General features: G+C 42.3%; 2 protein-coding genes across 5 annotated transcripts in view; one reads left to right on the forward strand and one right to left on the reverse strand.

Moving 5' to 3' along the window:
* The window catches only part of LOC109826922 (exocyst complex component SEC15A-like), a 2,042-nt gene extending 568 nt beyond the window's left edge, over positions 1-1,474 (forward strand). Inside the window, 2 exon segments of the mRNA XM_020393935.1 lie at positions 1-270; positions 272-1,474. The exon segment at positions 1-270 is cut by the window's left edge and continues 17 nt beyond it. Of these exon segments, the coding sequence (XP_020249524.1) occupies positions 1-270; positions 272-1,205 (1,204 nt within the window). The 3' untranslated portion in view covers positions 1,206-1,474.
* Positions 1,545-12,977, reverse strand: LOC109825331. Of its 4 annotated transcripts, XM_020392174.1 has the most exons (5): positions 12,771-12,977; positions 12,405-12,677; positions 4,198-4,284; positions 2,894-4,033; positions 1,545-2,653 (listed from the first exon to the last, which is right to left on the reverse strand). In XM_020392174.1, exons 2-5 carry the CDS (start codon positions 12,657-12,659, stop codon positions 1,949-1,951), a joined length of 2,187 nt encoding a protein of 728 aa, XP_020247763.1. In that variant the 5' UTR covers positions 12,660-12,677; positions 12,771-12,977; the 3' UTR covers positions 1,545-1,948. The 4 variants fall into 4 exon arrangements, with proteins under 4 accessions (XP_020247763.1, XP_020247761.1, XP_020247762.1 ...); XM_020392172.1 differs by having other exon boundaries at positions 1,545-4,033; XM_020392173.1 differs by having other exon boundaries at positions 1,545-4,033; positions 12,755-12,977.

Below are 13,852 nucleotides of genomic sequence, written 5' to 3' on the forward strand. Positions count from 1 at the left end.
GAGTCGGGTGGAGACGATGTGGGATGCAGCGGTGGCCAAGATGAGATCGATCCTCGAGACCCAGTTCTCTTGTATGGGTACCGCAGCGCATCTGCTCCTGGTCAAGGACTTTGTCACCCTTCTCGGCGCTACTCTCAGGCGATGCGGGTACCGAGTGACTCCTCTGCTCGAGGTTCTTGACAGCATCAGGGACAAATACCAAGAACTGCTCCTCGATGAATGTCGAAAGCAGATGAGCGACATCCTCTCCAACGACTCGTTCGAGCAGCTGGTCAGATGTGGTCCCGGTGTTCCCGTACGTCGCTCCTTTCTCTTCCTCAGTTCCTGACGCGTGTCGTATGATCCGCTCCTTCATTGACGACTCGGTCAGCTATTTGTCGTACGGAGGCCACATAAATTTCTACGATGTGGCGAAGAAGTATTTGGACAGGCTCCTGATCGAGGTGCTGAATCAGTCTCTTTTGAGCATGATTCACGGCGGCAATCTAAGCGTTTCGCAAGCGATGCAGATTGCAGCCAACACCGCTGTTTTCGAGCACGCTTGCGACCTTTCTCTCTGGCAAGTGGCCAAGCGCTGCGGCGTTCCTGTCCGCCTGGTCGAAAGGCCTCGCGCTGGCTTAGCAGCCAGAGCCGTGTTGAGGGCCTCTCAGAGTGCGGCGTACAACGCGCTGGCAGACCGAGTAAATGCTAAGCTGGACGACTTCATGCCGCTCGTAAGCAACATAAACTTGACAGCTGACGAAGCCCCGCAGAGTGGGAACGGGTGCATGAATGAAGTTGTCGTGTACCTCGACACCTTGCTGTCTTCTGCTCAGCAGATTCTCCCCCTGGAGGCTCTGTACAAGCTCGCTGTCGGCGCCCTTGACCACATTTCTGATTCCATTGTTGCGGCTTTTCTGAGTGAAGACGTGAAGAGGTTCACCCTCAGCGCGGTTACTGGCATGGACGGCGACGTGAAGAAGCTGGAAGCTTTTGCGGAGGAGAGCTTTCACAGTGCAGGGCTGAGCGATCTGAAAAAGGATAGGAGCTTCAAGGATTGCCTGACGGAATCGCGGCAGCTGACAGTCGACTGTTTGGGAGCCTTTCGAATCGGAATGCGAAGACGAGTGCTCGGAGGAAGTCGATGGACGAGTGCTCGGAGGAAGTCGATGAACTCATCAGCTTGCCCCTCTACTGTTTATTTGCTAGGTGAACTAAAAGATTGATCAACAAAATCTCACTTGATATTCAACGCCGTTAACCCGGACCTCAGATTAAGCTTATTGGTGAATATCTCAATATTTTCAAACAGCAGGGATGTCGAATTGATCTTTACACAACTTATTTTAGGAACTAAAATTTTCCATGCATCAGGGAAGTAATAAACAAGTGTATATGACAAGCATGGGAAAATATACAAACTCTGCAGTGATACAAACACCGGTTGATTTGTTAGATGCAGAGAGGGGGGAAAACAGATAATATTTGAGATGCAAATATAACTTCAACAGGATAGCTTTGCACCAGAGAGAGATAATGGCAGATAGTATAACAAAATTAAGGTATATCTAACCACTTCAAAAGAGCAAATAGCTCTATATATGATTTAAAACCTACTCTTTATAACAAAATCAGCTGATCGAAATGACATTCTAAGTTTAAAACTAGAAAAAGGGTTAGAAGATGGACATACTGAAGGACTACGAGGCTGTACATTATGAGGCTCTAAATTCTGTATGCTACTCCAATGTATAGTCAGCATCATATACTGAAGGTCTATGAGACTATACATTTGCTATGCTACTCCAAGTATGATCAGTATCATATAGAAACGATGCATCCATTTCCTGCAGTCCAGTCTCTCTCCTACACACAGGCAAAAAGCTGTTTAGATGAATATCCTCAGAAACTACAGCATTATTCCCTAAAAACTGTAGGATTTGATGAAATCGTTGCCATATGAAGATCACTATGCATCGTGATAGCTTGATTTGAGTTTGTCGTGCTTTGGTCGATCCTGTAGGGCACTTCCAAGCTCAGTGGCCAATGCTGCAAATATATTATGGAATTTTCTGATGTTATCTTCATCTGACGAGGCTGCAGTTGAGTGCTGAGATGCTTGCGAAGTTATCTGCGGGGCTACAGGTATGTTCTGAGAAACCTGTGAAGTTCTCTGTGAGGCTGCAGTCGTGCACTGAGATATATTTGCTGTTACTGGAATGCTTTGAGTTCTTATTGGCAGCATAACGTGCTGTTGCTGAGATGCAAGTGATGCTCGATGCCGATGTTGAGGTGCCTGTGGCAGAGTTGTATGCATCTGATTTGTACTGGAAACAGTTTGCAGTCGCATGTGCTGAGTTCTTGCCAATGCAACAGGGGGCAGCTGAGATGCCTGTGGTGCTCGAGGCAGTTGCTGAGGTATCTGAGTCGGAGCTCCCTGCACCTGATTCGTACTCGAAAACATTTGTACTTGAATGTGTTGAGTTCTTGGCGATACAACAGGCAGCTGCTGAGATACAATTGGTGCTTGAGGCCGATGCTGATGTCTCTGGGGCATAATTCTATGCATCTGACTTGTACTGGAAGCAGTTTGCACTTGCATGTGTTGAGTTCTTGGCAAAACAACGGGCAGCTGCTGAGATGCAAGTGGTGCTGGAGGCAGAGCTTCACACACCTGATTTGTATGGGAAACAGTTTTCAGATTCTGGGTCATGCTTGCCCTTTTGAATTGAGTCTGAGAAGTAGGAGCCAAAGCTGAACCACAACTATTCACTCTCTTTACAGTCTGGGGAAGTCTATTTTGATAGTGAACGGTTTTGGCTAGGTTGTGATGGATACTTTGCGAGCTTGCATTCAGGGGTTGGATCGAAACAGTTTTCAGATGCTGATGTCTCTGAGGCAGAGCTTCACACACCTGATTTGTATGGGAAACAGTTTTCAGATTCTGGGTCATGCTTGCCCTTTTGAATTCAGTGTGAGAAGTAGTAGCCAAAGCTGAACTACAACTATTCACTCTCTTTACAGGCTGGGGAAGTCTATTTTGATGGTGAAGGGTTTTGGCTAGGTTGTGATGGATACTTTGCGAGCTTGCATGCAGGGGTTGGATCGAAACAGTTTTCAGATGCTGACGTCTCTCAGGCAGAGCTTCACACACCTGATTTGTATGGGAAACAGTTTTCAGATTCTGGGTCATGCTTGCCTTTTTGAATTGAGTGTGAGAAGTAGGAGCCAAAGCTGAACCACAACTATTCACTCTCTTTACAGGCTGGAGTCTATTTTTATGGTGAAGGGTTTTGGCTAGGCTGTGATGGATACTTTGCGAGCTTGCATTCAGGGGTTGGATCGAAACAGTTTTCAGATGCTGACGTATTTGAGGTAGAGCTTCACGCACCTGATTTGTATGGGAAACAGTTTTCAGATTCTGGGTCATGCTTGCCCGTTTGAATTGAGTGTGAGAAGTAGGAGCCAAAGCTGAACCACAACTATTCACTCTCTTTACAGGCTGGGGAAGTCTATTTTGATGGTGAAGGGTTTTGGTTAGGTTGTGATGGATACTTTGCGAGCTTGCATTCAGGGGTTGGATCGAAACAGTTTTCAGATGCTGACGTCTCTGACGCAGAGCTTCACACACCTGATTTGTATGGGAAACAGTTTTCAGATTCTGGGTCATGCTTGCCCTTTTGAATTGAGTGTGAGAAGTGGGAGCCAAAGCTGAACCACAACTATTCACTCTCTTTACAGGCTGGGGAAGTCTATTTTGATAGTGAAGGGTTTTGGCTAGGTTGTGATGGATACTTTGTGAGCTTGCATTCAGGGGTTGGATCGAAACAGGACGTGCTTGAGGTCGAGCTTGTGCAATGATGGTTGCTTGAAGGTTTGGGATATGCTGAAGTTGATGCTTTGGAGGCAAAGTTGCAGTATTCGTCTTCTTGAATGACTTCCTTTGGGCTTTCCATCCCTCAACTTTGTCAGTAGCATGGCAATGGTCAGTTGGTGAAACACCATCACCCCAGTAGATGCAAGGTGCGTGAGAATCGCAGACAAAACAATAACACTGCATTTTAGTAAGTCATTATCAGATTCATTGCATTAAATCTAGTTGTTCTTACGCGTTACTCACCCGTCTGCCACTGGAAACACCACTTCCCGTCCGATTTTTTCCCGTACTGATGACTCCTCATGTTTGATACTATACAAAGAAGCAAAATGCGAACTTACCAAATTACAGTGCTCTGCATGGGAAGTGGTACTGAAGGAGAAGTTGGCACATAAATGCCGAGAATGAGGAAAATCCCTGCAAGCTACCTGAAAAGGAGGAAAAACACGTCAGATCGATCGTTAAATCATATTGAGAGGAAACCATCGTTTAAATAAATAGCATATAGAAAAAGAGAGGTCTATGTTTCAAGCTTGAGTTAAAAGGTTAAACAAGACTTGGGAAATTGTGTCACTACCACAAGGAAGAAAGACCATTGGAAACAAATGGGTCTACAAGATCAAGCGAAATGACGATGATCAAGCGGAGCAATATCGTGCTAGATTGGTGGTAAAAGGATGTGCTCAGAAAGAAGGTATTGATTTTAATAAAATATTTTCTCTTGTAGTTCGACTAATAACAGTCCGAATAGTCCTAGCTATGAACGCTATATTTGACTTACATCTAGAGCAGCTAGATGTGAAAACAACATTTCTTTATGGCGATCTTGAAGAAAAAATTTGCATGCTCCAACCAGAAAGTTTTGAAGAAAAAGGAAAAGAGAACTTGGTTTGCAGATTGAACAAATCTCTGTACGGTCTAAAGCAGGCGCCGAGGTGTTGGTATAAGAGATTTGATTCATTCATCGTGAGCTTTGGATACAACAGACTTACAACAGACTTAATTCATACCCTTGTGCATATTTCAAGAGGTTTAGTGAAAATGATTTTGTTATCTTATTGTTGTATGTTGACGACATGTTGGTTGTAAGTCCCAACAAAGATCGTATCAAAGAATTAAAGGCTCAGTTGGCTAGGGAATTTGAAATGAAGGATTTAGGATCTGCAAACAAGATTCTAAGGATGCAAATTTACAGAGACAGAGTTAATAGAAAGATTTGGCTTTCTCAGAAGAATTATTTAAAGAAAATTCTACCCCTCTTCCTGTTAATTTCAAATTATCCTCCAGTATGAGTCCTAACAATGAAGAAGAGAGGATGAAAATATCTCGAGTACCGTATGCATCAGCAGTGGGAAGCTTAATATTCGCTATGATTTGCACAAGACCAGATATTGCACAAGTAGTGGGAGTGGTTAGTCGATACATGACAAATCCTGATAAAGGGCATTGAAATATTGTAAAGAGGATCCTAAGATACATTAAGGGAACCTCAAATATTGCATTATGTTATGGGGGATCTTATTTTATTGTCAGTGGATATGTTGATTCTGATTATGCAGGTGATCGTGATAATAGCAAATCCACCACATGTTATGTGTTTACACTTGCTGACGGAGCTGTAAGCTGGATTTCAAAACTGCAGTCAGTTGTCGCTACTTCAACAACAGAACACAAGCCAGTAAAGATATGGTTAAAGATGGTGCTGGAGGAACTCGGCCATGAACAAAAATAAATATCTCTATTTTGTGATAGTCAGAGTGCTTTACATTTGGCAAGAAATCCAGCCTTTCATTCAAATACCAAACACATTCGAGTTCAGTACCACTTCGTTCGTGAGAAAGTGGAAGAAGAAACAATGGATATGCAGAAAATTCACACCAAAGATAACCTAGCTGATTTTTTGACAAAAACAGTCCATACCAACAAATTTATTAGGTGTTGATCCTCTTGTGGTCTGACGAAGACGTAAACAACATGAAGATGACAAGATAGAAAGAATGATGTGAAGATATGATTGATACTCAATCAAAAATTCAAGTTGAAGATTGTCAGCCGCCCACCTTATCAGCCCACTCTTTTTGACAATTGCTAAAGGAGGTGGGCCCCATCTTCTTCAAATCACCAAAAGCCCAGCAACAAAGTTTGAAGAGGAAAAGAACAAAAAATGGCGGGCCACACAACATAGTAAAATATTAATATTTTATTATGCATAATATTTTTCCAAATCCTATAAATAGGCTCCAAATCCTTAAGGAAAAACTCATCCCAGAAACAACTTCTTATATAGAAGAGTGAGAGAAAAAATAGAGAGATTGTAACTCCAGAGTTTTCTCCGGATTCTTCTATCTTTGCCCGTGGACGTAGGTAATTTTGTGTCGAACCACATAAATCTGTGTGTCCATCTTTTTATCTCTATTTTCACTACTATTGCTGCGATCATGCTCTATTGGACCCCGGGTTTGTCCCAACAGAATCTATATTGTTTAATTACCCTTGGATCTCAGTAGTGTCAGAAAAGCAAGAAACATGGTGAGGAAAAAGAAAAACAAGTGAGGATTTTCCTTTTCTTTTTTTGGCATTTTCACGTACAATGGCCAAGGATTAAAGCTGTTAGGACGATCCTCACTTGTATAAATCAGATTTAGAAACAACACAAAAGTATGAGAATATCATAGGAAGTGCAAAGCAGAAACGAGAATGGATAAGGCAGGAAAACATTATCCTTCTCATGGTGATGACAAATGGTTGGAGGATAACAACGAGGGCAAGTGGAAAAGATTGCACAGGAACACAAAAGGAGATAAATCGGGCAAATGCACATTACTGCCATACCAATCAAATTACCAAACAATCCAGGATAGAATTCCAATTAGGATTACGCCATGAATATCTACACCTAAAACAGTGTTTATAAACTATTTGCATTATTGAGCTACGTCTTACACATAAAGTAGCATATATTTGCTTGCCTCACACATATAGGCATAAGTTGTAAGATCTAGCCAGCTAGATTATTTATAAAATTTAACATGACCACGAAACATACCGTGCAATGCATAATAGAGTTTTAATATCAGCAACCCTTACGATAATATTGTAGTCTCCGTTAGACATTATAAGCACAATAAATGTAAAAGTGCCAAAAAACAACAATAATTTAGATAAGGACAAATGTTAATTGCAGATTCACCCTTTGTACCATAAAAGATTTGCCATTTACTATCCCTAAGTCTTTTATTAGCATTTAGATCCTCTTGAGGTCAAAGTCAAACGGAGTTATTATTAGGGTACATGTACCTCTATTATACGGGATGTTTGTTCAACACCTATAAAAGAATAGGAAGTCTCACTGCAACACAATAAAATATCAAGTGACATATTTGTAACACATTGATGTCACCTAAAAACCACGTGACGGATATGGAAAACGGGGAGATTACTCCATATGAACATAAGGCATCCATGACTATTTAGTTGCGTTTACTTTGAAGAGAAAACTTGAAAAGCTACCAAAGTGCGAGGGCCACAATTAACTGTCACAACTTTCCTCTGTCTGGATGCATCGTTAAAAACCGTGAAAATACTGAGGTGTCGTGCATAACTCCTCAAATCAAAACCCTTCCAAAAGGAGACGATTTTGCAGGGAAGCGAAAATCGTGTCATAAATCCAATGGAATTTAACCAAACATGGGAAAAGTATCGGACAAGTGACAACATGGATGGCCACTTTCTATGTCGTGTGATAAATCCTCAACTTCCACAAAATCACCCAAACAGACCCTTAAGTTCTAATAATAAATTTAAGTTGAATACGCAGTGAAACGCCTATCGTACAAGGATATATCTGCGGTTAACCCAAAGATCAATGGCAGATCCAGGATTTTATCTCAGTGATATCCCCATATAACTTATTATGATGGCATTTACATTGATAATCTTATAACTGTGATGTGGGGGCCACGGGCACCACATGTGTGAAGAGCAAAGCAAAAGCCAGCGGACAAAAGAGAGCGCAAGGCTATCTCGTGTAGAGCAAGTGGGGACCACAAATCTGTTTGTGTGAGAGAATCAGCAGGACACGGGTTTTGATGTGATCTATTTCCGCGTGAGCCCACAAACCGCATGACCTGATAGAAACTCAACTATATATAAACCCTATTGATTAGCTTAGGGTTTGGTGCAAGGGCTGGGAAAAGGATTCTTGCGGCTGTGCCTAGGGTTGCGGGCTGTACAAAGATTTGTTGCTGCAGAGAGCAAGGGCGTGTGAGGAGTCTTGGTTTGTGCGGTTGTTTCTTCGGCAGAGCTGATTTTGTTTTTGGTTGCGGGAGAAAAACGCAGAAGTGTTGAGGAGATTTTGAGCAGTCCCTTTTAGGGTTTTGTGCATCCTTTTGTAGAGAGATATTATGAGGGATTTGAGAGTTTGTTTGAGGGTTTAGATTGTGAGTGATTGTAAACCCCAATTGTATCTCTCCCTCTAATAGTAGATCTTCCCCTCCTTGTCCTGTGGACGCAGGCTATTTGCCGAACCACGTAAAAGTTATGGTTTTTATCGTGATTTGTAATAGCTTGTAGGATCCCTCGACAGGTCAGTCCTAGAACTGATGAGAGGAAGAGCCGATATCTCACTTTGTTGAGATATCCGCTTCAGATTCTTGTTTCCTTGGTGAGATAGGAATTCTTACGATCTAATCACTTGTTGTGCACCTTGCGCACCGGATGTGCTGTCGAAATTTTCGCTACGCACAACAAGTGGTATCAGAGCTCCGGGTTGGACTTGGGAGCTTGTTTGAAGGATTCGCTGAAAGATTCCTATTTGAAGAATAGATCGACAACATGGGTGAAACAAGCACATCGGGATCGTCTCTTACGAAGACGATACATAATTTGAGCATCAATAACATGAAGATTGATGTTCCGAAGTTCGACGGCAAGATTAATTTCGGATTGTGGAGGTGTCAGGTGATGGACGCCTTGGACGCTCAGAATTTGGAGGAGACTCTTGAGTTACAAGAGAAACCTGCCGAGATGGAAGCTAAGGTTTGGAAGAAGATGAATAGTAGGACGTGTGAAGTTATTCGGTCATACTTGATGCCGGATCTTATTTATGACGTGATGAACGAGACGTCGGCGAAGAAGATGTGGAAAACACTTAATGAAAAGTATCTTACTAAGAGCATTGAGAATCGGCTTCACTTGAAGAAGAGGTTTTACCAGTTCAAGATGAAGAGAGGAGTTTCCATTAGGGAGCATGTTAATAACTTCACAAAGCTACTTTCAGACATGGCTAATGTGGATATCATGGTTGAGGATGAAGACAAGGCGATGCTACTTTTGTGTTCGTTGCCCGATGATGATTATGGTACTTTTGTCCTAACTATGATTAATGAAAGAACTACTGTTAGTTACAAGGAGGTAACCTCAGCGTTGGTGAATTATGAGTTGAGGAAGAGTGTTGATGAGTCCTCCGAGAAGACATCGGGAGATGCATTAGTAGTTCAAGGCCGTGGTTCAAACCGAAGCAGAAGGTCGCGGTCTAGAGGTGCACATCGTGGGATTCGTAGGAATCAGTGTGCCTTTTGTAAAGAGGATGGACATTGGAAAGCCGAATGCCCAAAGTTAGATCGAGCCGAGAAGAATAAGGGGAAAGCTGTACAAGCTTCAGAGGTGAATCTTGTCAAGACTAGTGGTAACAATTCAGATTCGGATTCTTCGGGTTTTTCGTTGTCTGCACTACCGTCAGTTTGTGTTGCCAATTCTACAGAGTGGATGTTGGATTCGGGTGCTTCATACCATGTTTGCCCTAGAAGGGATTGGTTCTCCAGCTTTCAGAAGTTGGAAAGAGAGGATGTTGTGCTCATGGGTAATGGACATGCATGCTCTATTGGTGGTATTGGTACCGTTCGTATTCGGATGTATGACGGAGTGATTCAGGAGTTGGATGAAGTGAGGTTCGTTCCGCAGTTGTCGAAGAACATCATTTCACTAGGAGCTTTGATGACATCTAGCTATAAAGTGACCTTGGTGGATGCACGTTTGAAGGTCACATTGGGGTCCATGATTGTGATGAAGGGCGTCAGAAGGAATAATTTGTATTATTTGCTTGGAAGCACGGTGATTGATAGGGAGATGACGACTTCATCAGATTCAGCTAGACTGTGGCGTTGTTTGATACTGGGTTATTTGATTGGTAATGCCGTGCATAGGTTGTTGAGGAGTGCTATGACCTGCAGTTTGAAATCCTGTGAACCCATTGGTATGAGCGAGAAGACCGAGGTGGAGTTTGACACTTTTATCCATCATTCGAGGGGTCTTCTGAGGGGTGTTCATTCAGGTATTCGGGAGCCTTCCAAGTGAGCATTATTGGTAGGTAATAAGTATGTGGTTTTCGCAGTTGGGGATTGCTCTAGGTATTGGTGGGTTGCAACCAAATCCCGTTGGTGTGAAGTCCTAGAAGCCCGTAACAAATGGAGGAAGTGTATTGGCAGAAAGGTGAAGATACTTCAGTCTGATGTTAGAGGGAGGTACAAGAGGGACCCAAATCTGCACTTGTGCCGAGCTCAGGGCAATTGGAGACACTTCATTGGTGTGAAAACTTTGAGGCGACGTGATGAGATGGCAGATTTGGAGAGTTGTTCCTTTCTGGAGGAGGATCGGCGTTTGATGTCGAGCATTGGCATTGGTGTGCGGGCTACGACATGTTTGAGCCATCTTATGTATAGGTTGCCGACTGCTGCATATAGAGATTTTGGATCTGATGGAGCTGCTTCAGATTTTGGGTTGCGTCGGATGTTTGGCTATCCAGCACTTGGTCACATCGTGGATGTGAGATTTGATCCGATAGAACATTTGGGAGTCAGAGGCGTGTTTGATTATCAGGTATTGGCTTCTGACTTTGTTCTGAGCAGATATGTCATGTTTGACTCTCGGCAGGTGGAGAGTGATGATCAGATTTTTGGGACATCACAGCGGGTGGAGAGTGATGCTACTCCACGTTGGGTGGAAACTCCAGATCATACTGCATTATTTGAGATTCCAGCTGATGTGACACAGATTGGGAATCGTGTTGATTTGGATGCAGATGATAGGTTGATTGATTCAAGTACAGCTGATAGATATAGTCTGGATATGGCCATTGGTTCATCTCAGGTGAAGATGTTTGGATTATTTTAGTTTGGGGCCATTGGAGGTGCTATCAGCCGTAGACTTGATCGTGATATTGGAGAAGGATTGCGAACTCTTCTAGTGAATTGAGGCCTTTGGAGGCCATTTGAGTGAACTACGTTCGGCTTGATTCCTTGGGCAAGAGGATACATAGGCAGTCTTTAAGATGCAGCCGGTTTGAATTAGTTGATGGAGGTGAGATTGTTTGAACTCTCGTTCAGGTCCTCGACTTGTTGTGAATTGAGTTCGTACTGGACACAACAAGTTGGGACATTTGGATGCTTTGATGTCGGCTCAGTTTTGAGAAACTTCGCCGAGGTGGAGAATTATGATGTGGGGGCCACGGGCACCATATGTGTGAAGAGCAAAGCAAAAGCCAGTGGACAAAAGAGAGCGCAAGGCTATCTCGTGTAGAGCAAGTGGGGACCACAAATCTGTTTGTGTGAGAGAATCAGCAGGACACGGGTTTTGATGTGATCTATTTACGCGTGAGCCCACAAACCGCATGACCTGATAGAAACTCAGCTATATATAAACCCTATTGATTAGCCTAGGGTTTGGTGCAAGGGCTGGGAAAAGGATTCTTGCGGCTGTGCCTAGGGTTGCGGGCTGTACAAAGATTTGTTGCTGCAGAGAGCAAGGGCGTGCGAGGAGTCTTGGTTTGTGCGGCTGTTTCTTCGGCAGAGCTGATTTTGTTTTTGGTTGCGGGAGAAAAACGCAGAAGTGTTGAGGAGATTTTGAGCAGTCCCTTTTAGGGTTTTGTGCATCCTTTTGTAGAGAGATATTATGAGGGATTTGAGAGTTTGTTTGAGGGTTTAGATTGTGAGTGATTGTAAACCCCAATTGTATCTCTCCCTCTAATAGTAGATCTCCCCCTTTCTTGTCCCGTGGACGTAGGCTATTTGCTGAACCACGTAAAAGTTGTGTTTTTTGCCGTGATTTGTAATAGCTTGTAGGATCCCTCGACAGGTCAGTCCTAGAACTGATGAGAGGAAGTGCCGATATCTCACTTTGTTGAGATATCCGTTCCAGATTCTTGTTTCCTTGGTGAGACAGGAATTCTTACGATCTAATCTCTTGTTGTGCACCTTGCGCACCGCCGATGCTGCCGAAATTTCCGCTGCGCACAACAATAACATTATCCTTCTTACTGATGCCCTAGCCTGGTTCTAGTGGCGCCCTATGCAGTAAATATAATAGATAAAAATGTCTACAAACCAAGTAATCTAGACAATGTATTAGCAACATTAAGATCAAATAAGAAGCTACGCAACCGAAACAATTTCGGAACTTCCTGACTCTGCTCGAATTTCTAGGGCGCAATTTATTAAGCAACATCAAGAATTAGCACGAAAACATATAAAAATAGACAATGTAGGAATTATACCTGTCCCTTTTGCCCAACAATGCGCAAATCACCGGACCCACCTCCTCCATCCCCCCTATCATCAACCCTCTCAACCAAATTATCAGGATCGCCATCCAAAATCACACAATCATCGTCCTCGTCATCTTTCAAAGGATCACCGTCGGGTCTCAAAGAATCGCAATTCTCCTCCACAGAGTTATTACCGTTAAGCCAACCACTGACATCAAACTCGTCATCAGAGGTAGCATCAACCGCTACTAGCCCAGAATCCATAAACACCAATTAATCCAACTGCGACAGATAAAAAAAAATTTATATTAATTTTAAGCGTAACTAACTCAAGTAAAACTGAACAGGGTTTTTATTACCGAATTTTTTTATTACCGAAATCACGAGCTGGGCATTGAAGAAAATAAACAAAGAAAGCGGGGATTCGACGGGAATCGAATTTTTGAAGGGTTTAGGGACGTGGGTTTTGCTCGGAAGGGAGAGAAAATAAATTTTTTTAAATAAAAAGGAGATCTTTTTTAGAAAAAAGATGGGATTTTTAGGGCAAAACAGAAGGAGAGTGAGTGAGAAGATACAGGCAGATTTATGGAGCAACGTGCGAAAGGGGCCTTTGGAAAATAGGAAGAAAATTAAATTGAACCCTCACACGTGTGGTCGACGTGCGTTTTAGGTCCGGTGGTGGTTTGGTCGAGAGCAAAGTATTATTAAAAACATTTCAAATAGACTTCAACTTCGATGAGGCGACAGCACTCCAAAGAAGCATTCTATTCTGTTGAACACCTCGACTACAACTTCAGTTCGCTAGAATCTTAGGTACTAACAGCTTATAGAAGAATTTGTTTTATGTGTGCTTCAAACGAACAGAGGACATTTTTATAGGGTTCATCGGAGCTGAATGGTTAGACAAAACTTTGAATACCAGTTATTGCACGATCGTGCCAGCTCGCACGTACCCGCTCGCATTCGCATGCTCCCTTATATGCCAATACAAATGTACAACTCTAACACATTTGTTATACCAAATATAACACATATATTAATTTGAACCAACTAAAATGCTTTCAATTAGTCAATGTGGGACTAAAACTCATCTACTACTAATTAAACACATTTTAATTTTCATCTATGGAATCCAACCACATAAATAGTATATTTTCATAAAATTCCTCCATTATTATTCATTTATATCATCACCTCCTTCTTTTTTAACTTGTATGTAATCTGTTTTTTTTCCCCTCGTAAAATATTTTCTTTGTTAACAACAATAACATCGGTTTGTCCATATATCTAGAAATAAATTAAAATTTTAATGTATTGGAACATTAAAACAACAAACTTAGCTTACAAACTACAATGACAAATCAGATAGAAAATAGATTTTTGCCTTCAACTCTTTTCTATCCTACTTTTCAATTTAAACTCTGGCTTATAATTCGATTAATCAATTAATCATTGAT

The sequence above is a fragment of the Asparagus officinalis genome, chromosome 10 (genome assembly GCF_001876935.1).
Source record: "Asparagus officinalis chromosome 10, Aspof.V1, whole genome shotgun sequence".
Classification (NCBI taxonomy): Eukaryota; Viridiplantae; Streptophyta; class Magnoliopsida; order Asparagales; family Asparagaceae; genus Asparagus; species Asparagus officinalis.

Bases quoted from the DNA above. Each gene is read 5' to 3' on its own strand.
- LOC109825331 (XM_020392172.1), bottom strand. From the start codon at position 12,659: ATGGATTCTGGGCTAGTAGCGGTTGATGCTACCTCTGATGACGAGTTT. The intron at 4,285-12,404 runs GTATAATTCCTA...CCTCCTTTTCAG, and splicing joins TTGTTGGGCAAAAGGGACAG to GTAGCTTGCAGGGATTTTCC. The intron at 4,034-4,197 runs GTAAGTTCGCAT...ACTAAAATGCAG, and splicing joins ATGCAGAGCACTGTAATTTG to TGTTATTGTTTTGTCTGCGA.